The sequence below is a fragment of the Anabrus simplex genome, chromosome 5, assembly GCF_040414725.1.
Source record: "Anabrus simplex isolate iqAnaSimp1 chromosome 5, ASM4041472v1, whole genome shotgun sequence".
NCBI lineage: Eukaryota > Metazoa > Arthropoda > Insecta > Orthoptera > Tettigoniidae > Anabrus > Anabrus simplex.
In genome coordinates, this window is record NC_090269.1 from 239,018,179 (window position 1) to 239,042,018 (window position 23,840).

The window sequence follows — 23,840 nt, forward strand, 5'->3', positions numbered from 1 at the left end:
CTCTGCGGCTCCCATTGCCCTGGATCTCTTAGGGAGAAAAACAGCATTTGCCCGCTGTGAGACGAAGAAACCACAGAAAACCATCTTCATGGCTCCTGACAGCGGAGTTCCAACCCACCATCTTATGAACGTAAGTTAACACCTACACGGCCCGAATCACGCAGCCTACTCACTCGATCTGTAACGTTCCACCGGTTTCACGATCCCTTCGTGTGGTATTCCCTCCCTGTCTATACCGGGTGGTCCACCAGCCATTTCCGATGTAGTTTTATGCGTCCCATCCCTTTTACTACAATTCTGAAATATATTGGTCCCTCTCCCTAAGTCAGAGTAATATAATGAGATGTATGGTCACGGTCTTGAAAACTGCAGGAATCGTGAGCGCCACTACTGATTCATTACGGGTACCTTGAATAAACCCGTAAAACGAGCATTGACACGAAAAATATGTACATTACAACAGGAGGTGTACACACAGACCAGGAACAGGCATTGTATAGGATGGACACTGCGCGCTGCATGTCAAGCCTCGCAGTAGCTTACATGGCATGGGCGAGGCGGGAGATTTGGTTGTGGACAGTGCTCGAAGATTCGAATCCCATGCAAGTACATCGTTTTACCGTCAATTGCCTGGGATGTGGAAAGGTTCCATACTTGATAACTTTCACAGACTGATTTGCTTATTTGGACCTGTAAAGGGCCGTAAGTATCGTAGCAAAGGGTATGGAGCTGGGATGAACGATGATGATGAGGTGATAGCCTGTGGCTAGAACACAGGCAACCAGTTAGCTACACCATACATGTTCTAAGTAGGACAAAGTGTGCCCCATTGGAACGAAAACAACATGCGATGGCAGGTAAGTATGTAGCTGCGCGAACTCCCCTCCCTCGGAGCAATTCACAACACAAAGTTTATTCACTGCCTCGAGATGTATTCCAGCGACGAATATGTGGATATGTTACTTATACAGGGTGTTAGGTGTATACGCGCAGATATTTCTTGTAGCAATAGAGAACGATGTGACGAACCACTATATATCAAACTTTTAGTAATCAGCGGAAGTTATTTTCGAAAGCAAAGGGATACGATGTTTTTAGAATAGGTAGTATGCCTTGTTCTGAGAATGAATAGCTTTCCGTTGATAACAGGCAAGTCACGCGCCACCCGTGCCAAACCGGTTTCTGTTTATGTTTCGGAGCAAATGTACTACTGTAACGAGATGTTACGTAATATACTTGCTAAACTGGTTTTATGTTTACGAGCAACTGAACTACGATAACAGCTGAAGGCTGCTACCGGTGTACGTACCTACATTTCGTGTTTCTTGCCGGGCTGTATGGCTCAGACGGTTGAGGTGCTGGCCTTTTTACTCCAACCTCGCAGGTTCGAACCTGGCCCAGTCCGGTGGTATTTGAATGTGCTCAAATACGTCACACTCGTGCCGGTAGATTTAGTGACACGTAAATAGAACCCCTGCGGGACCTCATCGTCTTCGAAAACCGTAAACGTAACGCAAATACCATTATCATTATTATTATTATTATTATTATTATTATTATTATTATTATTATTATTATTGACTACTCGCCAATAATGTCTGCCCAGAAAATACTTCTCATCGTTTATAACTATGGATCTCGACAGTTGTATAATGTCCTAAATATGATGATTTTCAAAATTGGCTTTACGTCGCACCGACACAGATAGGTCTTATGGTGACGATGGGACAGAAAAGGTGTAGAAGTGAGAAGGAAGCGTTCGTGGCCTTAATAAAGGTTCAGCTCCAGCATTTTCCTGATGTGAAAATGGGACACCACGGAGAACCATCTTCAGGGCTGTCGACAGTGTAGTTCGAACCCAGTATCTCCCCCTATGAAAGTTCACAATTTCGCGCCCCTAACCGCACGACCAACGTATTCCAAGCTCTAATGCCGGGCTGAGTACCTCGGACGATAGTTCGCTGGTATTCTGATCCCATCTTGGCAGGTTCGATGGAGACTCAATTCGGGGGTATTTGAAGGTGGTGAAATACGCCAGTTTCGTGTCTGTAGATTTACTTGTATTTAAAAAAGTCCTGCAATACAACATTCCGGCGCCTCGGCGTCTCCAAAATCCGTCAAAGTAATTATTAGGACGTAAAAAATTACATTATTATTTAGTGTTTACAAACGAAAAGCATATGTGTAATGGTAAAATAAAGTATAACGTACTGCTTCCTTTGCAGTGCTTAATAAATTTATCAAAATAAAAGTGGCCAGTCTGAGTTGCTCAGACGGTTAAAGCACTGGTTTCTTGGTTCCAACTTAGCAGGCTCGATCTTGGTTCAATCCGGTGGTATTCGAAGGTGCTCAAATACGTCAGCCTGGTGTCGGTAGATTTACTGGCACGTAAAGAGAACTCATGTGGGACTAAATTACAGCGCCTCCAGAAACAGTACGAGTAGTTAGTGGGACGTAAAGCAAATAACATTACCGGTATTATTATTATTATTATTATTATTATTATTATTATTATTATTATTATTATTATTATTATTATTCAGTCTTATTATTATCGCTACTACTCATATTGAACTACTTCTTATTACTCTTTTCCTCGTCTGATTATTATTACTATTATTATTATTATTATTATTATTATTATTATTATTCACCTGTTCATATTTTCGTCTTATTCCTCTTTTTTGTTTTTACTTTTTTCGTTTCTCATGTGTCACAATTACATCTTACGTTACATTCTGTTACATGTTTATGTTTGACCTTGTGATACATCACCTTTAATCTGCTCTGTAGCCTTTAAGAGTGTAGCATGGTCAATGACCTCAGTGCTTGTTTTGTTCACATAACTGGACTAAGAACTCGTCTCAATCGGCCCAGCAAGTTCAAGGCCAACCACTTTTCTCTGTTTGTTTGTTTGTTTATTTACCAATGTATGTATGTATGTCAACATTGTACTATGTCAACATTGTACTATGTCAACATCATACCATGAAAATTTACTCAATAAACGGGGTGTTTGGGGGGACCTCTGCCCTGGGTGGGGTGCTCTGCGGACCTCCTCTGGGGTCCGTGTTGTTGCTGCGGTTATCTCTCTGCGCGGTCAGGTATTTACTAACAGGGCCGATGACCTCGATGTTAGGCCCCTTTAAACAACAAGCATATTTACTAACGTATTCAATTCAATTTATTGTATGTACAAGACATACGTCCAACTTGAATTATTTCATGCTCACAACTCTACTTCCTTACTACATGGCCCAAGAGCTACACGCATAGCTGAAGGCCCACCCACTCCTCCACGAGGTCTGGGAATGAAATAACTAATTTGATTGAATTTTTTCCTATTTCAGTAGTGATGAATATAACACAAGCATTTTATTGAAGTTTTATACGTGTTAATAATGATGATGTGATGATGATGATGATGATGATGATGATTGCTGTTTTAAGGTCATCGGCCCTTAAAAGCGCGTGCCTTTTGTTTTAACTCGTAGTGAATAAGAAACAAAATATAAATTGCTCGAACACACGTAAAAAACCAAAACCACATGCAGGGTAGAATTGAGGAACTGCCAAAATGCGTTCAAGGTCAATGTCTAGAGTTTTAACAAGCACGTCTTCCCTGTGCTGTGTTCAGCTTTCGGCACGTACAAGTCACTCGCGCACTGAAACTCTCGATTTATAATTTTTGTTACCGGTACTTCAATTTCACTGCTTGGATTTATGAGAATATCGAACTATCGGGACTCAAAATACTACATCGATACTGTACTGTACTCCCAAGCCATTACGGTGCAGAAATGGCGTAACATCTGACATACCAAAGCGAAACTCGTAGCAATTGTTCACAGTGACCACCCTGGGCTTCTCTGCAGGCTTCACTTCTCCGAATGCAGTTGCGACGCATTCGAGACAAGGAACCTGTGTTGTTCAGAATATCCTCTGGTGCCGGAAGAATATGTTTACGGAGGTCATCCGAAGTGGTTACTTCAGTTCAGTATACTTTGTGTTTCATGTCCCGCCAGACATAACAATCCACTGGAATAAGGGCTGGCCAATTGATAGTTCCACATCGTCCTGTCTACCGTTGAGGAAATGTCTGCACCATCGTGTAAAATCCACGTGGTTCGGCGTAGTCGAAGCGACACATCCTCTGAAAGCTCCAGTAACGTACTGCCTCTACAGGAGCAAGATAACATTAATAAAAAGATGTAACCGACCTCCAACTACACCCATCCAGATGTTAATTAGAACCGGTGCTGGAAATCGCCTTGTCCTATTGAATGGAGATGTTCCACAGCTCATGAGTGGGGTATAGTGGGTTCGAACCCCTCTGTTGGCAGCCCTAAAGATGGTTTTCCGTGGTTTGCCATGTTCACACCAGGCAAATGCTGGGGCTGTAACGTCATGAAGGCCACGGCCGCTTCCTTCCCTCTTCCTTGTCTATCCCTTCCAATCTCCCCATTCCCCCGCAAGGTCCCTGTTCAGCATAGAAGGTGAGGCCGCCTGGGCGAGGTACTGGTCATTCTCCCCAGTTGTATCCCCCGAGCCAATGTCTCACGCTCCCGGTCACTGCCCTTGAGGCGGTAGAGGTGGGATCCCTCGCTGTGTCCGAGGGTAAACCTACCCTGGAGGGTAAACAGATTAGGAAAAAGAAGAATAAGCCTTCTATTAGAAATGCCCGGCGGCAATTCCACAGTAGACCGAGCTCGATAGCTGCAGTCGCTTAAGTGCGGCCAGTATCCAGTATCGGGAGATAGCAGGTTCGAACCCCACTGTCGGCGGCCCTGAAGATGGTTTTCCGTGGTTTCCCATTTTCACACCAGTCAAATGCTGGGGCTGTACCTTAATTAAGGCCACGGCCGCTTCCTTCCCACTCCTAGCCCTTTCCTGTCCCATCGTCGCCATAAGAGCTATCTGTGTCGGTGCGACGTAAACCAACTAGCAAAAAAAAATCAACAGTAGCTATTTTTCCTTCGAGCAATGTTCACGCATGGTTGCAACTACGGTTTTTGAAATCTGTCTCATTAATAACAATATGACTGAATACTTACAGCCTTTTCTTTCAGTGTCCACCGTCATTTCATTGACCTGAAAAGTTTATGAATAAGCATATACAACTCGCATTGTCTATTGTCAGAAATTCATCGTAGTTTGTCGCAATAACAGCACCGAAATGTTGCGCTCATTTTTCATTTACTTATTAATTATTTCCTTTCATTTTGTCAGCTTGGATCACTGAGTAATGCCATTGACGTCTTATAAATCACACACACCTACACAATACTTGATTCGCATGTATGTGCTGGTACGTATCTTCGAGGTCACTGTAAGGATTCTGTGTACATTTCATACAGAGTACCCTAGACCGGTTTTCAAGTACAGCAAGTGGCTGGCACGTGAGTCATCCTCTCCTACTTGCCAAGCCTTTAGGGGAAGTGCACAACAACATGCGTTGGCCTGCAATAAGAAACAGGTTCAACAAGCCCTATATTTTGCTACTGTACTTCCACTACGCGTGGACAGAATGACGTAACCGGCATACCCTGCTACGGCCGTTCAAAACACATTAGGTCCTGAAATATTTGGCTCAGTTAAGGGCAAACTAATACTACAAGGTAAAAAGTACATAGCATATATTGTGATATGTCTTTTTCTTTGCCGACTAGCTTAATATCTGCACGTATACCCCTAACACCCTGTATATGGAGAAGTTAAACAGGATGCTGCACACCAGGCACAACGAGAACGCTATCCGGATAGACGACAACCGACGGGTATGACATTTCGGAGTGGGGAAAGACGCCTGCGGGATACTGCACCCTGGGAAGGACACGGCCTGCTCGAGATCATCCCGTGATGTCTGCCGACAATGTAGAGGTCGTGTTTGACGCTATCCGGCGTAACTCTCATACTAGCACACGAGCCATTGCACAGGAGACGAGCATCTGTAATGCGGGTATTGCATACCAACCGGTTTCACCCATACCATCTGCACTTACACCAGCAGCTCCATGGTCATAATTTCGATGCCCGGGTGGCGTTCTATCAATGGATCCTGCAGCATTCTGCTTTTCTAGCGATTCTCTTATTTACAGACGAAGCACGATTCCACAACGATGGAACAGTGGCACGATAACATAATGGCAAGCATAAATGGCGGTCATACACATTTTAGTGTAAAATGGAAGAGTACTTTAAGGCAGAAACAGGTTTCAAGAAGGACATTCCAGGAATCATTAATGAACAAGGGGAGTGTGTATGCAAGGATCTTCAAAAGGCAGAAATATTCAGTCAGCAGTACTGTATGTAAAGGTTGTTGGTTACAAGGACAATGTCCAGATAGAGGAGGAGACTAATACAAGGGGCACTAGGAAAATTTTGCAATAAACAAAACTGTTGGCTGGACACCGCTGTTATGGTGACGGATGAAAACCGGTCTAGAAGACAGGGTACTCCTGTGACTATGCGAAAGTCAAGGTCAGTGAAGGAAGGGATGATTGCAGTATTCTTCACTAAACGGGGCATCCAGAGTCGGGTTGTGCTAGAAACAAAAAAGGACAGTTACTGCAAAGTGGTGACCTTCACACCAGTTGTTACCAAGCAGTGGGATAGAAAGCAAGTTACCGGGCGAGTTGGCCGTGCGCGTAGAGGCACGCGGCTGTGAACTTGCATCCGGGAGATAGTAGGTTCGAATCCCACTATCGGCAGCCCTGAAAATGATTTTCCGTGGTTTCCCATTTTCACACCAGGCAAATGCTGGGGCTGTACCTTAATTAAGGCCATGGCCGCTTCCTTCCAACTCCTAGGCCTTTCCTATCCCATCATCGCCATAAGACCTATCTGTGTCGGTGCGACGTAAAGCACCTAGCAAAAAGAAAAAAAAGAAAGCAAGTTAAGATGTCAGTGTGGTCTAAAGGTGAATATCGCGCAATTATCAACTACAATTTTGCTCGTGGATTAACTGTTGATCAGTGCCTGGAGGAAATGACTCCTGTGCTGGGGAAAGACTGTACTAATCTGACAACAATTTTCCGCTGGTACAAAGAGTTCCAGAGGGGAAATTTTGGGGTTGAAGACGATCCTCGTTCTGGGCGACTGTCTGAATCAGTGACTGAGGAAAACAATGAAGCTGTGAGGAAAATGTTGCAGCAAGAGAGGTGGTTGACATATCGGCAGGTAGAAGAGACCCTCCACATCCCTGCACCAGCTATTCATTCAATTCCACACGACCATCTCCATGTTAGAAAGGTTTGTTCCCTTTGGGTGCCCATTCATTTTCAGAGGAACAACGGGCACATCGAGTGAAATGGTGCCGAAAAATCTCAAACAGTTTGAAAATGGGACTTCACATAACGTCAATAGCATCGTTATAGGTGACGAAACTTGGCTTTATCATTACGATGTCCCTACAAAATCCCAGAACATGGTGTGGCTGTTTGAAGATGAGGGTACTCCTGTGACTATGCGAAAGTCAAGGTCAGTGAAGGAAGGGATGATTGCAGTATTCTTCACTAAACGGGGCATCCAGAGTCGGGTTGTGCTAGAAACAAAAAAGGACAGTTACTGCAAAGTGGTACAGTGAGACTTGTCTGCCTCAGGTCATCCAAGCTCTCAAGCAGCTCCGTCCAAGGTCACGGCTCAACACTTGGCTTTTGCATCACGAGAATGCTCCAGCTTATCGTGCTAATGTAACAATAGATATTTTTTGTCAGATCAGGGTTGACTGTGCTTGATCACCCTCCATACAGTCCTGATCTTGCCCCATGTGACTTCGCACTCTTCCCAGAAGTGAAGATGAAGCTGAAAGGGCGGCGTTTTGCATCCGACGAGGAGTTTCTGGCAGCATGTGATCAAGAGTGTGAAAACGTAATCGAAGAATGGCAGAGTTGGTTCAGTGACTGGTTTCGACGTATGATGAAGTGTATTGAGTGTGGTGGAAATTATTTTGAAAAAGACTAAAGCGTTCACTCACTTGGCAAAACTTTCCTAGTGCCCTTTGTTCTAAAGAAGTATTAAAATTTACCTATGACAACAATGACATTACAGTAAGATACAAAAGTTGAAAACTAGAAAAGCGGCTGGAATTGATAAGGTTTAGGGGGATATACTGAAGACAATGGGCTGGGATATATTACCATATCTGAAGTACTTATTTGATTATTGTTTGCATGTAGGAGTTATACCAAATGAATGGAGAGTTGTAGCCCATGTGTATAAAGGAAAGGGTGATAGACATAAAGCTGAAAATTACAGGCCAGTCAGTTTGACATGCATTGCATGTAAGCTTTGGGAAATCATTCTTTCTGATTATATTAGACATGTTTGTGAAATTAATAACTGGTTTGATAGAAGGCAGTTTGGGTTTTGGAAAGGTTATTCCACTGAAGCTCCACTTGTAAGATTCCAGCAAGATATAGAAGATATCCTTGATTCAGGAGGTCAGATGGACTGTATTACGATTGACCTACCTAAGGCATTTGATAGGGTAGATCATGGGAGACTACTGGCAAAAATGAGTGCAATTGGACTAGACAAAATAGTGATTGAATGGGTGACGGTATTTCTAGAAAACAGAACTCAGAGAATTAGAGCTTTATCTGTCCCTGTAATAATTGACAGGGGAATTCGTGAAGGCAGTATTATTGGACCTTTATGTTTTCTTATTTATATCAATGATATGAGTAAAGAAGTGGAATTAGAGATAAGGCTTTTTGCGGATGATGTTATTCTCTATAGAGTAATAAATAAGTTACAAGATTGTGAGCAACTGCAAAATGACCTCGATAATATTGTGAGATGGACAGTACGCAATGGTGTGAGGATAAACGGGTTAAAAGTCGGGTTGTGTGTTTCTCGAATAGGAAAAGTCCTCTCAGTTTTAAATACTGCGTTGATGAGGTGAAAGTTCCTTACGGGGATCACCGTAAGTACTTAGGTGTTAATATAAGGAAAGATCTTCATTGCGGTAATTACATAATGGGATTGTAAATAAAGGGTACAGATCACTGCACATGGTTATGAGGGTGTTTACATATTGTAGTAAGTATGTAAAGGAGAAGGCATGTACGTCTCTGGTAAAACCATAATTAGAGTATGGTTCCAGTGTATTGGACCCTCATCAGGATTACTTGATCCAAGAACTGGAAAAAATCCAAAGGAAAGCAACTCGATTTGTTCTGGGTGATTTCTGACAAAAGAGTAGTGAAACCAAAATTTTGCAAAGTTTGGACTGGGAAGACTTGGGAGAAAGGAGACGAGCTGCTCGACTAAGTGGTATGTTCCGAGCTATCAGTGGAGAGATGGCATGGAATGACATCAGTAGACGAATACGTTTGAGTGATGGCTTTAAAAGTAGGAAAGATCACAATATGAAGATAAAGTTGGAATTCAAGAGGACAAATTGGGGCAAATATTCGTTTATAGGAAGAGGAGTTAGGGATTGGAATAACTTACCAAGGAAGATGTTCAATAAATTTCCAATTTCTTTGCAATCATTTAAGAAAAGGTTAGGAAAATAACAGATAGGGAATCTGCCACATGGGCGACTGCCCTAAATGCAGATCAGTAGTTGATTGATTGATTGATTGATTGATTGATTGATTGATTGATTGATTGATTGATTGATTGATTGATTGATTGATTGATTGATTGATTGATTGATTGATTGATTGATTGATTGATTGATTGAACCGTTAATCGCCACAATATGCATCACTGGAGTATGGATAATCCCCATTGGGTGCGACAGACAGCTTTTCAGGTACAGTGGGGCGTGAAAGTGTGGTGTGGAATAATGGATGATCACCTCATCGGTCCCTATTTCTTTGAGGGCCATCTGACCAGCCAACGCTATCTGCGGTTTCTCCAAGATGAACTACCATCGTTCTTGGAACATGTGCCACTCCTTAACCGCTGCAGGATGTGGTTTCAACACCGCGGAGCTCCACCGCACGTGGTGGTGGTCGTCCGGAACCATCTCCATGCGACGTATCCTGATAAATGAATAGGAGGAGGAGGACCTATTCCCTGGCATGCCAGATCGCCCGATCTTACGTCCCTAGACTTGTTTCTGTGAAGCCATGTAAAACAACTGGTGTGTGCACAGGAGCCGGCCGATCCTGGTCACCCTAGATCATCTCTAAGGCTATCCGATTCGCTAAGCCGAATATGTCGCAACGTGCCAGACGGTCCTTGTAACATCGCGGGCAGCTGTGTATCGACATGGAAGTCGTCATTTCGAGCAGGAGCAGGTAGCTGAAATCGTGGCACGTGATTCCTAACCTCCTCCAACCCAGCTCCATACCATACGCCACCATACCAACGGCCTTTTCAGGGCCAAATAAACACATCATTCTGTGGAAGTATTAATTATGCAACCCTGACATATACCAGGCAACTGGCTGTAAAAAAAACATGTGTGGTATCAAGCCTTCTAACCCTCGAGCATTGTTCACTTTCAGATCTCCGACCGCGCCCTGTCAATTGCGAAGCGTAACTCGCAGCGGGCAGTTCCCAGCCTAAACAATACCTGCTCCTGCTCTGTGTGTGCACCTCCTGATGTAAGGTACATGTTCTTCGTTCATTCGGGGTACTTATAGTGAATTTACAGTTGCGCTCACGATTTCTCCTGTTCTCTAGCCTGTGACCATATATTTCGTTATAATACACCGGTTTAGGGAAAGGGGTCGATGTATTTCAGAATTGTATTAAACGCGGTGGGTTGCCAAAAACTATATTACAAGGGGTGGGTGAAACTACCCAGTATAAATCAAGTAATTCTCATATCTGTACCTTGATCAGAATTTTCGAAACATATTATTTGTGTGACATGATAAGAATGAAACACAATTTTTAAATTTGAGTCATGTCTGTCTGTCTGTCTGTCTGTCTGTCTGTCTGTCTGTCTGCCAGAACGCCCATTACGAGAAATCGGCGGGACAGAATTTAATGAGCATCAATATTTTTAGGTCAGCGAAGAAAGCACTATAATCTAAGCTATACATTATTAAATTCACGCTAAGTAAAATAACAGTTTACGGGACGACCTGAAAGTTATTATTTTTTTTGCTAGGGGCTTTACGTCGCACCGCCGACACAGATAGGTCTTATGGCGACGATGGGATAGGAAAGGTCTAGGAGTTGGAAGGAAGTGGCCGTGGTCTTAATTAAGGTACAGCCCCAGCATTTGCCTGGTGTGAAAATGGGAAACCACGGAAAACCATTTTCAGGGCTGCCGATAGTGGGATTCGAACCTACTATCTCCCGGATGCAAGCTCACAGCCGCGCGCCTCTACGCGCACGGCCAACTCGCCCGGTAGTTATTAATTTTTTTACAGGTTGCTTTACCGTCGCACCGACACAGAAGGTCTTATGCCGACGATGGGAGAGGAAAGGCCTAGGAATGGGAAGGAAGCGGCCGTGGCCTTAATTAAGGTACAGCCCCAGCATTTGCCTGGTGTGAAAATGGGAAACCAAGGAAAACCATCTTCAGGGCTGCCGACAGTGGAATTCGAACCCACTATCTCCTGGATTCAAGTTCACGGCTGCGTGCCCCTAACCGCACGGCCAACTCGCCCGGTTGATGTGAAAATGGGACACCACGGAAACGATTTCCAGGGCTGCCGACAGTTAGGTTCGAACCTACTATTTCCCGAATGCAAGCTCACAGCTGCACGCCCATCACCGCATGGCCAAGTCACTCGGCCCTATCTTTCCAACTCTTTCTTTTTTCAAATGTTTCCTCTCTCACCTACTTGATTCAGTATCCCTTCATTCGTGATCTATCCACCAATCTCATCTCCAGCATTCTTCTGCAACACCTTATTTCAAAACCTTCTATTCCATTTCTTTCTGAGCTTCACTTCCATAAAATACCACACTCCAGGTGAAGTCTTCAAAAACATCTTTCTAATTCTTATGTCGATATTTGGAGTAAGCAAATTTATTTTCTTAAGAAAGGCATTCCTTACTTTTGCTGGTCTGCATTTTATGTCCTCCTTACAACTGCCACCGTTAGTTGTTATAGTACCCACGTAACACTGTTCGTCTACTTCCTTTAAAACGTCATTTCCTAATCAAACATTTCCTGCATCGCCTAACATTCTTCGACTGCACTCCATTACTTTGTTTTGCATTTGCTTATTTTCACTTATGAACCTTCTCCAAGACTGTGTCCATACAATTTAGCATTGTCTCCAAATCTTCTGCAGACTCAGATCAAATAAAATCCTCTGCAGACTCAGATAAAATAATACCATCGGCGAATCTCAGAGTTTTGATTTATTCTCCTTGGATTGTGATTCCCTTTTCAAATTTCTCTTTAGTATCCTTTACCGTCTGTTCTATATAAACACTGAAAATGAGGGGGGATAAAGCATTCTTAAATTCAAACCCTCATTGCCTCATTATTCTAGAAGTCTTCCGCGTGAACAGCCGAGATTTTCTTCTGAAGACGCAGAGCAAAGTTCTCTGCGAAACGTGAAGGGTTCACCTTGTTTTCTTGACAGGGCATAAGCATAAAAGTCCATATCATGTCTAAAATGTAACAGTGTTAGTTGTAGTTGTTATGGACTTAATCTGATTCACGTAAATCATTATTTTCTTATTCTATAGTGCTGTATGACTTAGGGCTAATGTTTTTATTATAGCACATATTGTTGTGGAAGCATTTAGTTATCTTGTTTGGCATTGGACTGTGGTAGCAATTCTCATCTCCATACACAACACGTACAATTTCGCACGTGCAACATGGAGTTCTATTCGTAGTGTCCTTCATCACAGCTGACACGTAAGTAATATTATTACAATCTAGCAAGAGGGTTTCACAGCAAGATTCAGTCAAATCCGAACTTGGCAAGATTTTTTCACGCAAATTCGTGATGCAGTCAAGTCCTTCTCTACAGCAGAGACGTTTTTTAAAGGTATGCGTGTGTTATTTTTTTAACAAATATATATAAAACATCATTTTTTTTTAAAAAAAGTTGGATTTGAACGGTTTTTGCACCGAGGTCTTCAATTGTTTCTGAGAAAAGTGTACCTTTGAGGAACTTTGCAATACTATGGGTTCATTCTTCTTTTTTGACTCCCTGCGCAATTCGTTATTTTAGTTATAGTTTTAAATAATAATAATATTAATAATAATAAATCATTAATATATTATATACCCTTTAAGTTTCTTTGGGATATATTCTTCCCACCTAGTATAAGCTAGTGCTCTAGAGAGATATCTAGTTCCCACCGTGCAAGGATTATGTAGTTTCATGTGCTGAACACAGGGAGTGCATAAATTGCCTCAGTCATATATTTACTCTTTGACCAGCAAGTCAGATGTTACTAGGTGGGAAATATATATCCCTCTGGTTACTTGAAGTTCTTTACAGGCGACGTTGTGTTGTAATAGGTGAGTTTGAAGCAATTTATTGAAAACCTGAGCCAAGGAGGAAGTCTAATTGGTAAGAATAGTTTCCTGTAACATGTACACAACTAATATTATGCTTTAGTTTTGTGCCTTGATGCACTGATTTACAGTTATAAATGTTAAATGTCAAGTAATGATTCAGGTTATATTTTTGTTTACAAATTTTGATGTTTCAGAAATAAATTCGGGTGCCACAGATCACAAGTATCGGACTGGATATCAGTGAATTGCATATATATTTGTTTGTGTATGCAATATTTTGTTGTTCTCTATCTTGGCCAAGTTGTTATACCAACTTGAAGTCATGTATGCAGATTTTTCACACCAGTTTATAAGCATACACACATTGGTGTTCATTTGAAGGCTGTTAGGTATACTTTAGCATCTGGGTATATTATCTAATTTGTAGTATAGTTTGTTTTTTTTTTTTTTTTTTTTGCTAGGGGCTTTACGTCGCACCGACACAGATAGGTCTTATGGCGACTGTAGTATAGTACAAATGAACGTGTTTACATGCTTATTTTGTAGATTTGTATTTATTACCAAGGAATATGGAGAATATTGCTAAGTGGGTGGAAGAGGAAATTCCAGATGAGCAGGCAATAGTGATGCTAGTGGTGCTGAAGATTGCTCACTCAGTTCTGGTAAGTTTATTTAGCAGTTAGCTTGACTATTAAAATATTATTACTGTATAGCGCCAACAATTGCAGTGATGAGGTTTGGATACATGCTGTTGATGAATGAAAACTTGAGTTATAAGCTTTATATTTTCTTTCTCTTAGGGAGGAGATCTAATTCACAGCCAGAAATGGAACCTTCCACCAGTGGTGAAGGAAGAGCGAAGAGGAAATACTGTATGCCTCTATTATTAGAACGACCTGATTCTGATGATTCTGAATTAGGATTATCTGACAACTCGCTGGCCGATCCAGACTTCCGTTATTCCGTGCTGTTGTGTCAGACAGCGACTCAACCCTTTATTCAGAAGACTAATTACTCAACAGCGACATTAATATGAGAAATGCTGGAGAACAAAAGCCTCAGCGAGAAAGTTACCTATGCTACTTGTGCAAAATACTACATAATTTACTAGGTGAGAAATTATTATCCCAATGAACACCCCAAGAATGTCAGCTGTCGGGAAGTGGCAGTGGGATATATATTTCCCACCAAAAATTCACTAAATGAATATGATTTTGTAAAATAAATATGTATGTATGATAGTCTATTGTATTTGATTCTGAACATGCAATAAAATTGATTTTTTTTTAGTCTCCCAGTCTTTTGCAACTTAAAGGGTTAACTGTTTCTTGATCCGAAACAATCCAGTGCCGTATTAGTCATTTTAAACGGGGCGTTAATCATTGCAAATGTGAAAGTCTTATATACTGTACATATTTGCACACGCGTATGTCGACACACATATTAAATTTGTATTTCCATGTAAAAGGTAATTTTGTTAAAGTTAATAATTAATAATATATTATTATTAATTCTTCTTTCTTTGTCGCGAATGGGTCACTTAGGACCACGCCGAATCAACGTTTCTTGACTTTTTTCTTTTAGTCCAGTGTTCCTTCATACGTAGTGAATGGGTGTGATTTCATTGCAGGGGTCATCCTCAGCCTCAAAACCCCGTGTGAGTGTGATTTCTCTGATTTTTTTTTCGGTCCAGTAGATTTGATGATCCTAATTTCTACGTCTGTTTGTACCAATTTCCAGTGGCGGTGGGCTGTCAGGAGCACAGGAGCACGTGAACACCCAGTTTTATTACATATTTACGCATTCATTCTTTTCTTTCGACCTGATTTCGACAATCGATCGAAAGCATTCGACAATCGACTTATATCGAAGCTCCGTTACACCGACAGTAGTTCGTTTTGACTGACAGTGCGGCGAGCACACTGGATAATGCGCTATTGTGCTGAAGACCATACGCATGCGCAAAGCAGATGACGTCATGGTTTTCTGCACTGATATTCCCATTAGCGAGGAGCACGGTAAGGTACGTGCCTTGTCGTCTAGAGCCACCCTCAACCCAGTGGCAGTATTACAGTTGACCACAAGGGTCCGCCACCTCCCCTATTATGGTTAGCCACAGCCTCCCAGGAGCTACTATTGCATTACATTACCGGCAGATTTCGCTAGTACCCTAATTCTGAATGGGCATTTTGGTGTCTATTCAGACTCTTTTCCAGAAAGAGAACTGAATACAATGGCGCATATGTATCCCTGCCTAAATAAGACACAGCTGAAGACTGAACTAGAAGTATTGTATATGAGAAATGTCTTTCAGAAATATGATGGGGCCATTTCCATGTTGCAGTTTTTGCTTGACGATAAACTAGATACGGACACATTTCCACAAGTATGTGAATTACTCCGAATTGTTGTCACAACCCAAATTACGACAGCGGAGCCTGAGAGGTGTTTTTCTACTTTGAATACGAATTAAAACGCTTCTGAGGAACACCATGACTGGAGAACGACTGTCAGCGCTGGCTATGCTTGCTATTGAGAAGAGATTTGTCAACAACATCAGTGACTTCAATCGTAAAGTGATTGAGAAATTTGCGCGATTGAAAGACAGAAGGATTGCTCTCCTGTACAAATAATCAGCATTTACGTGAGTTGCTAATCTAAATCCTATCATTTAAATAAGCATGATCTAGTATTGTTGGTTGTACTGCATGCTAAGTTGTTTAGAGTAGTGGCTATAATTTGCAAAATGAGAATAATTACCATGTGATACAGTAGAACCCTAACTAACCGAGATAATGTGGAGACTATTGGGGTCAATTCGGAAATAATTATTTTTAAAAAATTACCGGTAAATGCGGTACACATTCCTTCCATGCTTCTCGTCATACCCAGGTGAACTTCGTACTGTTTAAAAACCAGGAATAGTGCTCGCATCCTTCAGTGTTTGCAGTGCAGTAAAGCTATTATGAATTTTACTATTGTTATACACTAAGACAGCCGGCCCGCGGTGTAGGGGTAATATGCCTGCCTCTTACCCGGAGGCCCCGGGTTCGATTCCCGGCCAGGTCAGGGATTTTAACCTGGATCTGAGGCCTGGTTCGAGGTCCACTCAGTCTACGTGATTACAATTGAGGAGCTATCTGACGGTGAGATGGCGGTCAAAAAAGCCAAGAATAACGGCCGAGAGGATTCGTCGTGCTAACCACACGACACCTCGTAATCTGCAGACCACCGGGCTGAGCAGCAGTTGCTTGGTGGGCCATAAGGTTTGGTTTGGTTCTACACTAACACCCAGGTGAAATTCGTGCTGTTTAAAAACCAAGAATAGTGCTCGCATCCTTCAATAATCTCAGTGTAGTAAAGTTATTGTGAATTTTACTTTTGTTCTACACTAACAAATTAGTCTCGTATAAAATGTATCCTCGGTTACAGGGGTTCTACCAAAGTATTTGTGAAGAAGGAACCGTACAAGGAACTGTGAAATGATTTATGTACCTATGTTACTCTTTTGCTGATTTGAGACATGAACAAAAATGTTGTGAACCTCCTAAAAATTTTGTCACGAGCCGCCACTGCCAATTTCATCTAGTGGTTTTAATCTTTAAGAATGTGTAAATTATGAGTGAGTCTGAGTCCATTCTCTCTAAGTGCCCCGGATGAACTGTATTCTTCTTAAGCGCATTATGTCTGTAATTTTTGAGATTCTTTCCTCTTTCGCACTTGCTTTTGGAAAAAATGAAGCGTATCACCAGTTCACAGTTCAATTATCATCATATTACTAATCTGTATATTGAAATTAGCATCAGTTTATCAACCAACATATTTCAAATGTAGCGACATGTAGAGCCTGAACTCCGTGATTTAAGAGAAGGCGACCCCATAGAGCGAGTTAGAGACCGTACGATTGCTTGTGAAGACCCCGAACTGGAAGGAACGTATATTTCAAATTTACTGGTAAGCATCCCGGAAATAAAGACATCCAGCCAGCGAGAGAGAGAAAAGAGATCGTGCGAGGGGTAGGGAGAGTTTTTAATTTGTCACGTGGAGGTAATAGTGCCAACTCCACGCAGCCAAATTGAGCGCATCAGGCCTGACAGTAAGTCAGTAGAGCAAGCTATTTCCCCACGAGCGCCAGTCATATCATTCATTGGGAAATAATACATGTTAATTTAATTTATGAAAGCCAAATTGTGTCATTGCGGTGAGATCCAAGCAAATCTAGAGTTTCTCTACTCAAATTCAAACGACCGCTGAGGGTCAACCGCCACTACACAAAGACCATCTGGAGAGAGATTGGGGAAGTTCCACCTGTAACGGAAACTGACCTTGTGATTGAGAGACCAGTGCTCAGTGCGTATCGTTCGCGACTAACCTCGAAGTCGCTTGCCAAAATCAGAGTGCCTAGAACAAAGTGAAATATATAGTTGTTATCAGGATGTAACTAGCTCAACCGAGCAGATACTGTGAATTGAGAGTAAATGAACTAATTCGCGTTCGTCATTTTCAGTGCGGTTCGCGCAAGATATCTGCATACTGAACTTGTCTGTGACTGGTTTCTAACCTTAATAGGCTCTACTTGGATCGGGACAGAACTAGGAGATTAGCATATGGATCTCGCCTAGGTAACAGCATCGCGCGCAGATGCGTACGAGGCAGTAAAAAAGGATATTTATTTGCAGCAGCTACTTTTCAGGACGAGCATACGTCAAACAAGAAGCAGACGGAAGCAGTGATGGCGTTCCCAGGAGTCGAATGCCGGAATTCCAGACTTGACGTCCACAGGTCCATCATGGTGTAGTTCCACTATGAGCCCCAGACGGAAGCAGGAGGCAATGGCTGGAGATTTCAGACGAGTTAAACTGCAATTTTTAAGCATGACATATAGTATAGGGTTGTCTAATGCCCTTTCTCTTTTTTTATTCATTAATCTTGTACACATTTCATTACGAAAGTTTTATGCCTTAAGCATAATCACTTCTCGTTACTTTAATTAATTTAACTTGGGGCTGACGATCCACGCTAGTATTTTACTAGCTTTGTTTAAGAAGGTATGAGGGGAATGTTAGTCTAGTGGTTATAGTTGTGATTTGTTTTATGTAGTTTATTTAGCACCATATTTTTCTTTTTTGTGTGCCAAGATTAGTGATGTCATTGTCCTCAGTTAAATTCGGAGGTAAGATCACCTCTAGAGTTCGTGCGGGTAATACGGGACCTAATACCATGTAGTTAAGGTTAGGATGTGCATGAGATTGCATGAGGCTTGTTTTTCAGCTTGGAGCCGGACACGTGATAATTTTCCACCGTTGTGGTGAGTAAGGATCTTTCAGATTTAAAATGAAACAGACCAAACCGTAGCCGAGGGTGAGATGCGAACCCAGAGTGGGATTATTGTGAGGCCAGAATGCGCCCAAATATTTGTGTATTACCGCTACGAGATAGTAGTGAATTGGCCGTTTGAAGGCTTAGTTGACAGGCTGACTATGAGTCGAGATTCTAACCTGTATGTTCAAGATATGAGAGGCCAGAGGCACTAACGAGTATATCTATGTGAAGTACGGCTGATGTGCGCCCTGAAGTGGCGTTTATTATGACGCAAATGTTAGAATGCGATGAGGACGTATTTCTCTCACTTTCCTGCCGTGGGGGCAGTTGAAACTTGTTTTTTAAGCTACAAGGACACGTACTTGTGTGGAATGCAGGGCGTCTCAATATCAGCGATCCAAGGCGTGGTAGTTGAGTGTACGCACCGAACCGTTATGTTTTAACCAAAGCGAGGGGAGGTCTGTTTGCATTTAAAGCTTCATTTCCGCTCCCCTTTTACTTTCTCCGCTCACCTGGTAAATTATAGCCTTAACGGCCCAGACTTGCTATATGGGCAGGACACAACAGATGGTAGATATCCCGAATATGCGACCAGAATCCGCAAAATGTAGGTGAAATATCAACCCCTTGACAAAGTAATGATCCTCAACTTCTCCCAAAACAAGATTCTAGATATGTGCGTGGTTATTACATGCATAAGATCCGTATGACTGATTAAATGGTTCATCATTAGATGGCACGCTACATTCATTCATCATTAATTAATTAATTCGTTATTTATTTATTTATTTATTTATTTATTTATTTATTTATTTATTTATTTACCATAAACCTTTACAGTATTTATGGAAGGCCAGGGGAAAAGGACAGGCCCCCTATACGTAGTGCCTCCTGACCTTTTGAGATAAATACCTATCCTGAACTAAAACAGTCATATACTCTATTTACAGGTAAAGTAACAAAGTATAATGTATACATATTTCTCATTTACACAACTTTTCACTCCCTGGTTTATTCTTTCACATATTCACATACATACATACGTACATTTTTCTCACCGCATGAGCTTCCTAACATAATATTTAACTCTATTAACATTTTTATATTTAATGTTGGCGGGGAGGTCGTTCCGAAGCAAAAGCGGGTATAAGTCACACCACTTTGCCCCTGTGAACGGAGCTGTGAGATAAGGAGAGGCGAGGGAATGGTGAAAGGTGAATGGCCCCTGTGACGGACTTATGTAAGAAGGTGAAATTGCTTTGTTTACACAAGGAGACGATTGACGGAAGGGAAGGCAGACAGCTGTTCTTGTTAATTAGTCGTTCAGCGCGACGTAGGGTTCCTTCTTGTTTCTGAAAGTTAGCTGCAGTAGTAGGGTGCGAGACAGGGAGACGATAGGTTATAGGTCTCACTAGAGTCAGATATGCCGTCCGTATAGCATTCGACTTGCACCCACGGAGGATTCTGTGCATAAAACCGAGCACACTAGCAGCTTTGCATCTCACTTCCTCTGTTTGTGTGTTCCATTTTAGTTGGCCATAAATGGTTATTCCTAGGATATGCATAGTTTTAACTCGCTCAATATCCACATTATTAATAAATAAACTCGTGTCCTCATCCCGAGGTGGTGCAACTCTTTTCAGGCACACCTCCAATGGAGGTAAACTGCATGTACCATTTCAACCACATAACAGTCCTCCTGCCATTCTTAAATCTCTGGCAGTACCTGGAATCGAACCCGGGCCCCCCAGGAATCTACATTATTAATGTTATACATAGGCCTATACTCTATGGGGTTTCCAGACCTACTTAACCTAATGCTGTTACATGTACCAGCATTAATGTTGAGACCGTTGAGGTAACACCACACCGCTATAGTGTCCAAGTCTGAATGTAACTTCAGACAATCATCTGCACGTGGTGGTGGTACTTGAAATTATTACACCATACAGGAATATTGGGAGACATTAATCAACATGATCACATTATCACATGCATTTGTTTGTCAAGCTGCTAACAACTACTCACACACAATCTTTGTAAAATGCATTTTGACATACAGGAACTACAATTGTAAAATACTATTATAATATGTAATATAAATGTTTATATGTCCGGCCTAACTAACACAAGATGTTTATTAAAAGTAGGAAAGTATTTATTTATTTATTTATTTATTTATTTATTTATTTATTTATTTATTTATTTATTTATTTATTTATTTATTTATTGGTTTAACGTAGTACTAATACATTGCAGGTTTTCGGCGACGCAAGGTGGGAAGGTAGCGGCCGTAGCCATTATTAACGTACAGCCCCAGCATTTGCCTGGTGTGAAAATGGGAATCCACGGAAAACTATCTTCAGGGCTGCCGACGGTGGAATTGGAACCCATCATCTCTCAATGTAAGCTCACGGCTACGCGACCTTATACGCACAGCCATCTCGCTCGGTAATAAATAAATAAGTAGATAAATAAGTAAATAAATAAATAAACAAATAAATAAGAGTATTGATAGGAGATAAAGCGTGTCTGAAAATGGAAGGCAGTGTTTCTAATTGTTCCAAGAGGCTGATAATGTGCGAGTAATATTTGTCAAAATGGAGGAGAGCCTCACCTGGTATGGAGACCCTCAGACCACGGGGATACAGTGGCTCTACAAGCGCGTCGGGTACACCGGAGGAGTCTGGTGTCGTCGGGGATACGTCGGTTGTAGGCTCGGTGACGACTGAATCAGAACAAATCTTTGTTAGAGAAATAATTTCTGGATATTCTGTAACGTCACATGAATAATAATAATAATAATAATAATATAAATAATAATAATAATAATAATAATAATAATAATAATAATAATAATAATAATAATAATAATTGTACCGGAAGGTACACCTCAAATCGGCACATTCAAAACAAGTGCCTTAATGAACTTCTCTATCGACCAAAATGTGAAATTGCTACTATATAAAGTTGAGACTTTAATCAGAAGATGTCACTACTGAAATATTAAGTAATTGTGTTAATGTGAACTTTCCTAAACTGATGGGATTTCTCTTGGTTTTGTTTTTGTTGTACATCAAGAAGTTTGGACATTTTCCCACAGATGGCACTACCGGTACCAAAAAACTATGGCCATGCACTCTGGTACAAGGTAAAGGAAGTTGTTATTGAAAGAAATTTTGTGTTTATAGATGTTCTCAACTTTCATTTGTTTTTATGTAATTCTAGGTTTGCAACACTTCTGTCTTATACCGCCAGTTTTGAATCAGGCCAATAAAAATTTTCTGTTATTAATTTTCAGCTATCACAGGCTTCTTGTTCGGTTTTGAGTGTAACTCTTGGGTTCAGCCAATACAAATGAGAGGGTGTGTCCGGATTAGCCCAGAATCCTCTCGAACCTTCCCTGAGGGTATATAAGTTGCGGCTTTTCAAGTTTCCTTGTCTCACTTGATCGTCGTCTTTCTGAGTGTGTGTGTCAAGGCAGGAGGCGGGACGCTCATTCTTCGGCAGGCAGTACATCAGCCAGGTAATGGCCCCCTAAATTCTCTTTCCTGTAGCTACCTCCGCAGACTTATCCGAAGGGAAAGTACACATTTTTTTACTATGTAAAAAACCTTCCTAAAATGTAATTTTTCTTTCGGCTAATGTAAAATTTCATTAAGTCTTTAACTGTAAATCGGGGATACAGAGTGAGTTACCCTCTCGAGTTCCCCTTCATCTTGGTTTGAGGTGACTACGATTTCGTAACTGTTTTCTTCTTGTAATGTATTAAATTTATTTCCATGCGAGTCATCTCAGTAGCTTGGGACTAGCCCCTGTTTCGTCGGGCCCAGAGCCTGTTAGTGTGTTATATTTCATTATCTAGGAGCGCAAGTGTACGCCTCCATGCAGTTTGTGTTCGGGCCAGTCATTTAACCCGTTCTTTTTTCCGCAAAGGCCCAGTAGGTTGGGTACTAGATACCCCTGTGTAAAAGTACACTTAAGAAAATGGAAATTGCAACACCATGAAGGCATTGGTCGTTTGTGTTAATTTTCAAGATATGGAACGATGCCATGTAGGTATGTAAACGATCAAAGTTTCAGACCCATTGGATTGTTGATACAGGTCTCGCCACGTGATTGGTCGCGGAGGAATCAACTCCAGTATACGGACTCTGGTGTAGCGTAGTTGACTTGCAGTCAGTGCAGTGAAGTGTTCCCCGTCAAACATGCCTCGACGACAGAGAAGAGCACGCTATCAACAGCTGTCGCCGTTTGAGAGGGCTCGGATAATTGGGCTGTGTGAGGCTGGATTATCGCTAAGGACTGTCGCTGCATGTTGGCCGACAGGCATCTACGGTACAACGTGTATGGCAGCAGTGGTCAAATGAAGGTACCCACACTCGTAGACCTGGCACAGACCCAGCGCGACAGACAACTGTGAGAGAGGATCGCCGCATAATTCGGATTGCCCGGATGAAACCCCATCCAACAGCAGCGCAACTTCGAGCAGCTGTGGCACCCCACGTTACACAACAAACATTCAGTAATCGCCTGCGTGCAGCTGGCTTACGAGCCCGTGTCCCTGCAAAAGGTGTTCCATTGACCCCACAACAGCGACGTGTAAGGCTGGCCTGGTGTCGAGAAAGATCGACGTGGGTCGACGAATGGCATAGGGTCGTCTTTAGTGATGAATTGCGTTTCTGTCTTGCCCGCAGTGATCGCCGGAATCGTGTGCGCCGACGTACCGCGGAGAGGGGCCTCCCAGATCTTATTGTTGAGAGGCACACAGGGCCAACACCAAGCATTATGGTCTGGGGAGCTATTGGCTTTAATGCGAAATCACAATTAGTGCTTGTTGAGGTCACTATGACTGCTCGACAGTAGTTGATAGGGTACTCAATCCAGCGGTTGTCCCTATGATGGAGAACATTGCTAATGGGATGTTTCGGCAAGACAACGCCCGGGTTCACACTGCATGCATCTCCAGAGACGCTCTCCACAAATCACAACCTTAGAATGGCCCGCCAGATCCCCGGACCTCAGTCCTATTGAGCATGTGTGGGACATGATGGGTTAACAACTGGCCAACCGTCCTCAGCCACCCACAACTCTGGAACAACTGACCCGTGCAGTG

The 23,840-nt window shown here is 42.1% G+C and overlaps 1 protein-coding gene and 1 long non-coding RNA gene across 4 annotated transcripts in view; one reads left to right on the top strand and one right to left on the bottom strand.

Annotated features, from left to right (window-relative positions):
• The window catches only part of LOC136873936 (uncharacterized), a 102,981-nt gene that overhangs the window by 70,181 nt on the left and 8,960 nt on the right, over window positions 1-23,840 (top strand). The window contains exon 3 of the long non-coding RNA XR_010860203.2: window positions 20,984-21,129. This is a non-coding gene — a long non-coding RNA (uncharacterized lncRNA). The remainder of the gene's footprint in view (window positions 1-20,983; window positions 21,130-23,840) is intronic.
• LOC136873933 (uncharacterized) overlaps window positions 1-23,840 on the bottom strand; it is a 223,359-nt gene that overhangs the window by 62,608 nt on the left and 136,911 nt on the right. For all 3 annotated transcript variants that reach the window (XM_067147296.2, XM_067147295.2, XM_067147294.2), the window contains one exon: window positions 21,342-21,452. In XM_067147296.2, coding sequence (XP_067003397.2) covers window positions 21,342-21,452 — 111 coding nt within the window. The remainder of the gene's footprint in view (window positions 1-21,341; window positions 21,453-23,840) is intronic.